Source organism: Arvicola amphibius, chromosome 1 (assembly GCF_903992535.2).
Source record: "Arvicola amphibius chromosome 1, mArvAmp1.2, whole genome shotgun sequence".
NCBI lineage: Eukaryota > Metazoa > Chordata > Mammalia > Rodentia > Cricetidae > Arvicola > Arvicola amphibius.
In genome coordinates this window covers 18,491,279-18,503,203 of record NC_052047.1, presented here as the reverse complement: position 1 = coordinate 18,503,203, position 11,925 = coordinate 18,491,279, and the positions used below count along the sequence as shown (strand labels likewise).

At 37.0% G+C, this 11,925-nt stretch overlaps 1 protein-coding gene across 1 annotated transcript in view; it reads right to left on the bottom strand.

Annotated features, from left to right (window-relative positions):
* Nucleotides 1–1,320: 1,320 nt before the first annotated feature.
* The window catches only part of LOC119806744 (transmembrane protease serine 11D-like), a 76,468-nt gene continuing 65,863 nt past the window's right edge, over nucleotides 1,321–11,925 (bottom strand). The window contains exons 9-11 of the mRNA XM_042054653.1: nucleotides 7,450–7,709; nucleotides 4,383–4,525; nucleotides 1,321–1,482 (exon numbers count right to left, since the gene is read on the bottom strand). Coding sequence (XP_041910587.1) covers nucleotides 1,321–1,482; nucleotides 4,383–4,525; nucleotides 7,450–7,709 — 565 coding nt within the window. The remainder of the gene's footprint in view (nucleotides 1,483–4,382; nucleotides 4,526–7,449; nucleotides 7,710–11,925) is intronic.

The following is an 11,925-nucleotide window of genomic DNA, read 5'->3' as shown; positions in this document are numbered from 1 at the left end:
ATCCTTTTCTGTCAAATAATTTGCTTTAATTCAGACCTAAGCATTTACTTCAGAAAGAGTGAAATGTTTTCATTGTGTTGTCTTGAACATCTCTCTTCTCCAGGTGGAAGGAGTTAACTTTTAGAAGGAAGATGTGAGACACACGTGATCATGCACAACCAAGCTTTAGCTCTACTGGGAGCCTATAAAAACTTGGATCATTTGTGAATCAGGTTATATAGATTGCTGTGGCATTAGATTTTAATTGATTCTCTTTAATTTGTACTCCTTGGTGATAGTGGTTGTGTGTGTGAGTGAATGTGTGTGACAGAGCAAGACAGAGACTGAGAGATAAACACACAGAGAAAGAAGAGAGACTATGAATCTGAGATCCTTCTCTCTCCAGAACAGACTTATTGATATTAAGCGCTTTAGTCTTTGCCTTTGCCAACCAACTCTTCACCTCTCCTTCATCATTCACTTTTAATTTGTTATCAGGTTACTCTAAAAAAATAATGACCATGGTAGGAAGTTGGTGGTAGGAATTTCTTCCCAACAAGTCTTGTGGTTCAAAGATAGCTGAGAAGGCTGTGTGGATTCATTTCATCAGCTTCTCTATGGAGGAGATATGTTCTCTTCTCTATGTAGATAAAACACTTAAAATTAAAATTTACCTGAAAACTACTTGTAAGTCAGTTGGTTTCACTTGAAAACAACATTTTTGTTCTGATGATTAATACCCAAAAACATCCCGGGATTTTTTTTTTTTGTGTGTGTGTGTGTGTGTGTGTGTGTGTGTGTGTGTGTAAGAATGTGGTCTTGTCAAATATTTGGGATGGCTTCAAGTTTTACAATTTTTGTACAATGTCTTGAAAATTTAATGTTACTACTACTTTTTCTAGAAAATTTTAACTATCAAGATATTCTAAACAGATGCTGTTTTTTCATCCTCACACAGCTCTGACTTCCTTTGCATAACCCACACTCTTTGTACTACCAGCTTCAATGGACAACATCAGAGAGCACTCCGGACTCTTCCTCCTTGCACCTAATTTCTCACTGCTACAACTTACCATGCCGATAACAAAATTATTAACCCTATAACTAGTTTAAGATATTTCTTCTCTTATGTAGCTATGATACAATGCAATGTTCACAGGGTTTTCCTTGAGAAAGTAAACATCCATACTGACAAAGAAATATTAAATACTGTTAATTAAGGCACATTTTTATGTTACGATGAGACATTTCCAGTTTCCTTTGCAGTTAAAAAGCACAGTTATGTCGTTTGAGTCAGGCACAATTGCATGCACACTTCACTGCATGTTTGCTTTTGCTGCACTAGATTCCAGTTTGCTGACGAATCCAGTTGCGGTAGGTTGTCACTCGGGTATACACTCCTGGCTTATTTGGCAGGCCACACTGATAGCCCCAGCTCACAATCCCCACAACAAACCAAAGCCGCCTTGAGTCTTCTTGTACTAGTGGGCCACCAGAATCACCCTGAAGGAAACAAAGCAATTGATTACTTAAATGGAAAAGCAACCCTGAAATCTGCAGTTTATTTCTACGGCAGTGGAGTAGTGGATGAAGTCCTAGTCATTTACGAGCCCATGCCTTTCCGAGAGACAATAAGCCATGAAAACAAGCCTGAAATCCTTCAAGTCTACAAGCAAGGCTGAGAAGTTGTAAAGCTCATTAGCTAGTCTTTCTTCCTGGTGGCTTCCTCTCCATCTCAGTCTTTCACCCTAGGAAGCCTTCTATGACCCTCTGCTTTCCTTTGTACTTCTATCTTGGGGCTCCATTAGCTTCTTACTGTGACCTCATACTCTGTGTTATCTATGTTGCTGCTTCTTCAATATTTTATGAAGGCTTGATTATTCCCACTGGTCAGCTCTCTTTGAGTTAGCATTCTGTGCTTTTTGATACTTGACCAATATCTGTGTGAGCAGTGCTGTTGCAAAGTCCACTGGGGAAGGGAGCATCTTTGTTCTTGACCCAGCTGCAGCCTAGGTTTTCTAGTCCATAGGAGATGCAAGTGAAATAGCTTTCGAGAGAATGAGCGTATAGATTCGTCACTTACCGCCCTTTCTTTACTACCCAGTGAGATGCTTGATGCAGAGTAACTCATCCGCCAGTATTCTTTTAGTGAATAATTGGCAAGAAATTTTTACGACAGTAAGTAAAACATTTCTTATGACATATTTATCAGCCAATGGCAATACCCAACTGCCTAAACACTTGTACATGTCATAATCTAATTAGGGAGATACATTTAAAAGACACTATATTATTGGTTAATTCTGTGAATTCTGGAGCTAGAAAGTCTGAGTTTGAGTCCTCCACCTGTCAGCTCTGTGAACTCCAGTAAGCTATTTAACATCTCTGCACTACAATTCTCTTATCAATAAATGATGTTTTTATGAGTTTAAGTGAGCTTAACACACAAAGCACTGTGGAAAGAGCTTGGTGTTCAGTCAGTACTAATAAAACCCAGCTATTGTCACCAAAAGTATGTCTAGAAAAGTTAGCTATTCATTTGACTGCTCTTAGTAGTTAGGTTTTCCATACCTATTTAATTAATAGTTTAGACAGAGAGAAAGGTCAGTGTGTGAATCATCAACTTGCTTGACAAGTACTGCATGAAGCTAGCTGGTACCTCATTCCTTTGGATGATGCTTCATGCTCCATTTGACTAGGCCTCAGGATTTCCTTGTTAGGTTTTTGATACTATTTTCCCTATACTGACAAATTTTTCTGAATTATCTACTATGTATAAGCTAAAGCTACCTATGAGTGCCATGTAACTTTTATTGTACCTAGTTAGTTTTACTGCCTATGGCAGATGCTTGAACTTGAATTCTTTTTTTTTGTTTGTATCAAGACAGGGTTTCTCTGTAGCTTTGGAGCCTGTCCTGGAACAAGCTCTATAGTCCAGGCTGGCCTGGAACTCACAGGGATCCACCTGCCTCTGCCTCCCAAGTGTTGGGATTAAAGGCGTACACCACCTCTGCCTCCACTGAATTTGCATTCTTGTTTCTAAACCTGGTAAGTGCAGAGATGATCTAGTTGCATTAACACAAGGAATGTCCCACAGAAATAAACGAAAAGATGTATTTTTGAATGAATGTATGAAATTGATATTATAAACTTCTTCGTAAAATATTTATTAATTATATTTTTGAGACAGAAAATCTATGTGTTAGAGTGTTTCAAGTAACAATCAGTGAGGCCAATATAAAACAAGGAAAAATTTCATGATAGTGACATCATTAACCTCTCTGACATGAAGAGCAGAGTTTTTATATACAGAAGCTGATTGCACGAGAGAGGGATACTGAAAAGAACACTTTAATATTCTATCTCCTCATGCTGTTGTAACCAATATTCAGTAGATCTGAAATTGTCAAGTTGGGTTACTCTCTGACTGCTAAGTTCTTTAGAAGATTTTATGAAACTTGACAATTTGTCGTGGAAGGTGGGCAAGGGCATCATACCTGAAAACACTAGAATAGTTATAATGTTTAACTATTGGCTCCTGTGATTATATTAGCTTAGTTTCAGACAAAGGGATGGAATTGTTTGTGTTAAGTTTCATTAATTTCATTAAAATTTTGATATTAAATTTTATACTAATCAGTATAAGAAGACAATTGTATATTTACTGTTTGTTTTGTTTTTGGGTATTTAATTTAAAGTTTTACAGGCTAGAAACAAAGTTCTTTTCCTTTCTTTTCATTTCCCCTATTTTCTCTTCTCTTCCTTTTCTTTTTCATCCCCTCCTCTCCCCTTTTCTTTCTTTTTCTTTTTTGTTATTATATAATTTAGGATTTCTTGTGGTTCAAATAACTAAGCTACTTTCTTTAAAGTACTTCAAAATTTAGATATCTTTGGTGGTTGCATGCTATAGTATTTTTATTAATTGGACTGAGAATGAAGAGTGTTTACAAATAAAATGGTATGCTAAAACTTAGTAATTATTTATAAACTTATTAACTGATTATTTTGTTATGAATTGGTCATATATATATATATATTTGTAGGATAGAAAATGCTTCTAGCTAATATTTCTACAGTTCAAAACCTTAACATTGCTCCTTCTGATAAAAACATAAAAGTTTAATCTCTAGCAACTTTGAAGCAGATTATACTTTATCTTTAATTGTATTCACCATGTTGTATAATATTGGCTTGAACATTCATAGCAATTGAAAATTAATATTTTCATGACAGATGAGATTCAGAAAAGATGTTTTTCCTCTATAATTAAGGGCATACATTTTTTGAGATTCAGAGTTGTGTGTGGCAATTGTTGTTATCTTTATGCCGGTGACAGAGTAACATGCTTGAAAATGCCTATAAACTTCTCGATGATGACATTGATAAGGTTGTCTTGCACCTACCTGGCATGCATCCACTGCACCCGAAGGCACCCCAGCACAGAGCATTCCAGGCAAGACGCTTCCACCATAACCAGATGGTTCATTGCATACTTCGTTACTTATTATTCTGACCTGTCCTTGCCGTAGATCTGTGACTGTGTTGCCTGTTTAGTATAAAAACAGAAATGAAACAGTCTTCAGAATATATGGACTAATGACTCTGTGCTGAATTTGAGAATGAATAATGCTCAAAACATTATCTATTTTAAAAGGGAGCCACCACAAGATGCACAAAAGTTTCCTCTGAGCAAGGATTCTTGTAGGAGAGAAAGAATAACTCCTTTAGGGAGACAAACATCTCTTTTCTTTTTCTTTTTGAGTTTGTGATCTGTTTTCCTTCATAGTCTAAAGGACTAATCTGTGATATTAGTGATATTAAGCAGAGCGCTGTCTGTTTTCAATGACTGGTATAGAATTTATCTATTGTTATTGCTTGATAGCCTCTTGAATCAAAAGAACACAATAAAATGTTTTCTGAGACAAGACTTATTAGTCCCTAGAGGAATAATCATCATGGCTGTAATAGCCCAAAGAAACTGCCACTTTCTACTAGATTGTGTTATTTTTTGGCTCTAATTGTTCTTTCAGATTGTGCTTATTCTAATTTCAACTCTATTCATTCAATGAATAAATGTGATCAATATTTATCTCTACGTGGAGTTCCTTGCTGTGGCTGCAGGATTCATTTCATCCCAGAGAAAATTAAAGGCAGTACTTTAATAAAGTCCGCAGGTCATTATTATTTTAAGTCTCCTTTTCTTCACAGAAAATCAAAGACTTTCTATATTAATAAGGAACTTTTTGAAGGGGCTCTAGCAAGCCTAAGCATGGCAAATATGGTTCTGACAGGCTTTGCCCTTCTCCTCCATCCCCTCTATCTTGCTAAAAACTGTTAAGTTACATCCCTAAAGATAGCCCCCAAGGTTCATTCCCTTATTTGGCCCTTCCTTCTCCTGAGACTGACTACCAAGGTCCAGTTATTAATGTATTGAAGTCCAACAATCAAACCCCCTTTATGTCACCATAATTAAAATGAGAGGGAGGGAGGGGAGGTATGGGTGGAGGGAAGGGGAGGGAAGGGGGAGAAGGAGGGGCGGGAAGGGGGAGGAGGAGCGGAGGGAGGGGGAGGAGGAGGGAAGGAGATGGAAATTTTTAAATATAAAAAAAATAAACCATGAGAAAGAAAAAAAAAGAAAAAAAATAAAATGTCCAATCAAAATTAAGCAGCTCATCCTAACACTGGGTTTCTCATTTTATAGCCATTTGCCTCTGCATCACATCTGTCTCCTCTCTATGCAGAGGCAGTTCCTTTGGGACAAATACTTCTTTACCCTCTCTGTTGTTTCTTTCCTCACCTCTCCCTTGTTCTCTTCTCCTTTTCTCTAATTTTCTATCTCCTGTCTCTGTCTGTTATCCCTGCCATCAGTTTCTCTGGGACAAATAAATCTCTTTTGTGCTGAAAACTGGGTCTTGGGTTGTCTTGCGCTAATTTTGAGGTCTCTTTTAGGTTTCTGCATCCCTTTCTTTCACATATTCCTGTTATAGAAATTCCCACACCAGGTAGAAGACTGAGCTCCAAAATATACAAAGAACTCAAGAAATTGGTCACAAAGCAAGAAAACCAGCCTACAAAACACAATCCCAGAGAATTTAGACAACAATGAGGACACTAAGAGAGACTTACATAGATCTAATCTACATGGGAAGTAGAAAAAGACAAAATCTCCTGAGTAAATTGGGAGCATGGGGACCTTGAGGGAGGGTTGAAGGGGAGGGAGAGACAGGGAGGGGAGCAGAGAAAAATGTAGAGCTAAATAAAACAAAAGAACAAATAATCCAATAAAAAGTGGAGTACAGAGCTAAACAGAATTCTCAACATGGAAATCTAAAATGACTGAAAGACACTTAAGGAAATGCTCAACATCCTTAGCCGTCAGAGAAAAGCAAGTCAAAACAACTCTGAGATTCCATCTTACACCTGTAAGAATGGGCAAGATCAAAAACACTGATGACAATTTATGTTGGAGAGAATGTGGGGTAAAGAGAACATTCCTGTATTACTGTTAGGAGTGCAAACTGGTACAGCTGTTTTGGATATCAATATGGCGATTTCACAGAAAATTAGGAAACAACCTTTCTCAAGACCCAGCAATACCACTTTTGCATATAAACCCAAAGGATGCTCAATCATACAACAAGGAAAAGTGCTCAGCTATGTTCATAACAGCATTGTTTGTCATAGCCAGAGTCTTGAAACAACCTAAATGTCCCTCGACCAAAGAACGGAAAAGGAAAATGTGGTACATTTACACAATGGAGTACTACACACCAGACAAATATATTACATCTTGAAATTTGGAGGCAAATGGATGGATCTAGAAAATGTCATACTGAGTGAGGTAACCCAGACACATAACAACAAATGTCATATGTTCTCACTCATAAAACAAAGAAAACCAATCTACAATTCACAATCCCAGAGAACATAGAAAACAATGAGGACCCTAAGAGAGACATACATGAATCTAATCTACATGGGAAATAGATAAAAACAAAATCTGCGTAAATTGGGAGCATGGGGACCATGGGAGAGGGTTGAAGGGGAAAGGAAAGGAAGGGAAGGGAGCAGAACAAAATGTAGAGCTCAATAAAATAAATAAAAAAAGAAATTCTCTGTCTAGAAATCCATATGGTTTCTAAGGACATTTCTTGTTTTACAGCCCTGGGGCAGCAGCTGTAGCTAGGAGTCAGAGATGACCAGATATAGACGGTTCTGTCCTCAGGCTGTTTCCACATCAAAGAAATACAAAGCTGGACGTAGGGGTACAAGCCCGTATTCCCATCATTTGGGGGTGGGGGCAGGTGAAGCAGGGGATTATGAATTTGAGGCCAGTTTGAACTACATAATGAATTCCAAGCCAGCCTGGATTAAAGTGAGACCCTGTGTCAAAACTCAAAAACAAATTTCCATAGTAACAAATAACAGACAAGATGCCATTAAGCTGTTTTATTTTCCTGAGACACTTACCTCCATAAGTGAGCGATCCCCAGCCTGTGACATATGCAACAGAACCAGGTATAATACTCTGGGTCGCGGCTGGGAGGCACACCCTATGGATATTTCTGGTAAATGTGATGGGTCTTTCAAGCTGTATAACTGCAATATCATTATCACGAGTGGTGGGTCTGTAATTGTTATGGACTACGATAGCCCTTACTCTCACTCTTAAGTTAGGAAGTACTGTAGAAACACCAAAGGTGGCAGTCCATTGTAGAGGATTAGAGTAGCTAAAAACAAAACCAGAAACATGCCGTTAAATTGGGAATTCACAGATACTTCATGTATTTGTACTTTGGCTTGAATTAAAATTATATTAGGTCTTTGAGAATTTCATATAATGCGTTTTGTATTTACCACCAACATCTCATTGATACATTTCCTGAACTGTAATCACATAACAGTATTGAGCTCCTTACTAGCGGCTAATCTAGTCATTTTTTTTCTAACTATTCAGAGAAAGATTTTTAGGAAACACATCTTGGAGTAGTATATTATCTTGACTTTTTTTTTTTTTCCTATCCCAGTGAGTATATCCCAACACTATAGTTAATAATAACTAGTGTGGGGGAATGTTTCTTCCCTGATGATGGAGGCTTCCCATTGGCTAATAAAGAAACTGCCTGGCCCATTTGATTGGCCAGCCCTTAGGTGGGCGGAGTAGACAGAACAGGAAGAAGGAAGTGAGGTAGATGGCTCAGTCAGATGCTATGCCTCTCCTAAGTTAGACAGACTGCCATGCCTCTGCTCAGGGAGAGAGATGCGATGGAGCCAGCCACCAGTTCAGACATGCTGAATCTTTCCTGGTAAGACACCACTTTGTGGTGTTACACAGATTATTCGATATGGGTTAGTCAAGATGTGAGTAAGAGGCTGAAAATAATGGGCCAGGCAGTGTTTAAAAGAATACAGTTTCTGTGTAATTATTTTGGGGCATAAGCTAGTCAGGAGGCCGAAAGCAGGATGGCGGGAATGCAGCCCGCAGCTCTTCACTACACCCTGATGTCTCATCCAAGCAACAAAGGATTCTGAAATCATTATCTTTCATATTTTAACTCATTTCCTTTGGTTATTGTTTTTTTCTCTTGTTTTGAGAAGGAAGATCTATTCAAGTAGTAGTGAGGTTGAATGCTATCTTTCTTGTTAATAGAGGAATTATTATTCTGTACTAAATTTGAGCATGTTTATATATATATATATATATATATAGTGTGTAAATGTATACATATGTATAGAAAGGAAATTATTATTGTAACTTTGGAACTATAGAGTTTTTTAGGTATACCCTAAATACACATATGTAAGGTAAAAAATAGATAAGTTTTATTTAATCAAAATTAAATATAATATATACAAGTTTATCAGGCAAATGAGAAGCCACAAGAAAGTACTGATTAATTCTTAATATTTATATTTTTTAGATGGTCTAATATATCCCGGGCTTTTTTTGAACTTGCTAGATGACTGAAGATTATTTTGAACTCCAGATTCTGTTGTCTCTGCATTCCAAGTGTTGGTATCACACTGCTACTATTCCCAGGTAATACCTACAAGCTTTGAAGGCTCTACAATAATGTCTACAAACTAATAGTAAGCCGGGCGGTGGTGGCGCACGCCTTTAATCCCAGCACTCGGGAGGCAGAGGCAGGCAGATCTCTGTGAGTTCGAGACCAGCCTGGTCTACAAGAGCTAGCTCCAGGACAGGCTCTAAAGCTGCAGAGAAACTCTGTCTCGAAAAACAAAACAAAACAAAACAAAACAAAACAAAAAAACAAAAAAACCAAACTAATAGTAAATGGCCTGCAAAGCCACTGTAGAATGGACATGGAATATTAATAGGCAATTCATGGAAAGGGAGACCTAAACACCTCCTAAATGTAAGAAGTGATGATTAAAAACACTGACTATCGAGCAGTAGAAATTATAGCAGTGATTACAGAATATATATTAGTAAGAAAGGTAAAAATTAAACAAGAGCACTTTACCAAGTGTTGTTTAGGCAGAAATTTGGATTTCTTGTATATTTGGTCAAACTAAACATTCAGAAAGCTTTATGGTATATTTATCAAGTTGCATATCTACTTCTGGGCACATATCAGAAAATTATCTAAAGGTTTATTGCTAGTATTCCTTTGTGTGTATATTCTTGGGTATGCAATGGGAAATTACAGCAACCTAATGAGATGGGGTAAATATGATGACTGATTATGTTGGATTCATGAACGACAGTGGCTCCAACAGAAAGAAATTCCCGTGATTACGTAAAAGCCGTAAAGAACAATACAGAACTTTATAATCTGCTGTTGTCATAAATTATAAGCACATATTCACAAAAGTACCTACAGGTTTAACAGGTTGTGAATATTTAGAAATATTCAAATTTATTAATTCCAGTAAGTCTATTGAGTAGGATTAGGGCAGTTAAAGTTGGATCTAAAATGGGAAAAGAAAAAAAATACACCTTAAATAAGATCTTTTGCATCCTGATGACAAGTGCTTCCAACTTTGAAAGTTGTTTAACTTAATATTACTTCTCATATTGAATAGAAGCAAACTCCAATTAAATTATATTTTAAGAGTTTTCAGATAGTGGAGTTAATACAAAAAAATCAAAATTATGTATGTACAAATTTCTTGATTACACATGAATACATGCACCCCAGTTACAAATTGTAAAGAAAAACTTAAATAAATATGAGCATTACATGTAAATATTATCTCTGCAACAAATTAGTTATGCCAACTTATAATTATGCCAACTTAGTGTCTCATTTCTTAGTTTATGTATAAGGTGTGATTGACTGTGAAGTACTAATGAAATAAGAAAAATATGTCAAGCATGGCATTTGGAATAAAGTAAACTGTCACTTAAAACAGTTACAGTGCTCTCCATTCATAGGTTAACAAGCCATGGCTGTCTAGTTTGTGTGAGGAAAATCTCTGGAAACAGAACACTAAGTAGTTATGATTTCTATCCTGTATGAGTTCAATACACTGGTGGAAGAGACAAGTATACTAGCAGAAAACAACAAAGATTACTAAGAAAAGTAAAAAAATTGGCATGAAAAGTAAGAAAATACCATGAGGAGATGATAATAGAATAATTTTCAATAGAGCCTCATCATGTCTCTGTGCCTGGATGTAAGGGTGGTTATCCCTTAACAAGTGCCTGCTCATGGTTCTTGGTGATGCTCAATCAGTACAGAGGGTACCAGGATATAGTCTACATAGCTTCTCAGCTCTGGTGGTGCCACAAGGTAGAGAGTAGGTTTGTGGTGGCAAAATTAAAATACATTTCCTGCATGGCTTTGGAATTCATCGTTGATACCTGTGATTACACCATTCAAGATGGTGACATACTTTCCTTGGTTTTGGATGCCTAGGTTCCAAGAGAATACAGATCTAATATTGTTTTTAGTGCATCCCCAATTACACCAAAGTCTGCTAAGTCCAGGCACTTATACTTTTGGTTTCCACACTAAGGGTGTGGCTGAAAGCCAATAGTGTCAGTCTTACTATGACATTTCATGTGACATTGATTATTGAATTGGTTTTATGAATTTTGTTCCCTGTGTTACCTGAAGTGCAGCAGCACACATGCCTATTTAAACCCGAATCATATGATTTGAGGGCGATCTCTCAAGTAAATTTCAAAATTAGTCACCAACATTGAGTTATAAAACAGCAGCAGAAAGATGAGAGGTTTTCTGGAATCTTTGTTCAGAAACTGTGTGCAAGTTGTGTTCATGTTTAATCCTCTTCATCTAATTAATGGACTAGTTAAAAAAAAAAACAAATGTGATAAAAGACAGTGCTTTCAGCTCTCAGTACCATCCATCTCTTTGGAATTGTGACTATCCAAAAACATTCCAGTCTGAACAAATGGGGATTTGGAAATGATAGCATTTTAGGAAAAAAAACAGCAACTTGAGAAGTTTCATAGATGGGGAAATGTAAAAAGAGTTAGAGGAGAAAAAAAGCTACAAGCCCAAAGTTTAGGATGCATACTTTTGGAAACATGTTTGGACTGATTTGAGGGTGCATTGTTGTATATCATAAGGATGCTGTATTTTACTAATAAAAGACCGAGAAAAGAATGGATATGGTTAGGGGAACACCTGAGTTACTTTTCTGGATGATTTTCTTTTTTAGTTTAGTTTCCCCAAGTTTTTTAAGCCTTGGATATCCAGTACCAATATATGCCTGAAACTAGAAGGTCTCATATTGAATACAGAAGAAATCCTTTTATTGTGAGCAGTGTGAGCTTCAGCTTGCACCGACAGAATGTTTGCACAGTTGCTCTGTAGCCGTCACTTACACCTGTGTAATAGTCTGCAGTCATTCCGAAGTGTAAATGGCCTAACATAACCGCTCTCAAGTAATAGCACTGCTGTGGTTGTACTTGGTGCTTCTATGAAGCAGAGTATTGTGTTCCGTATAGGCCTT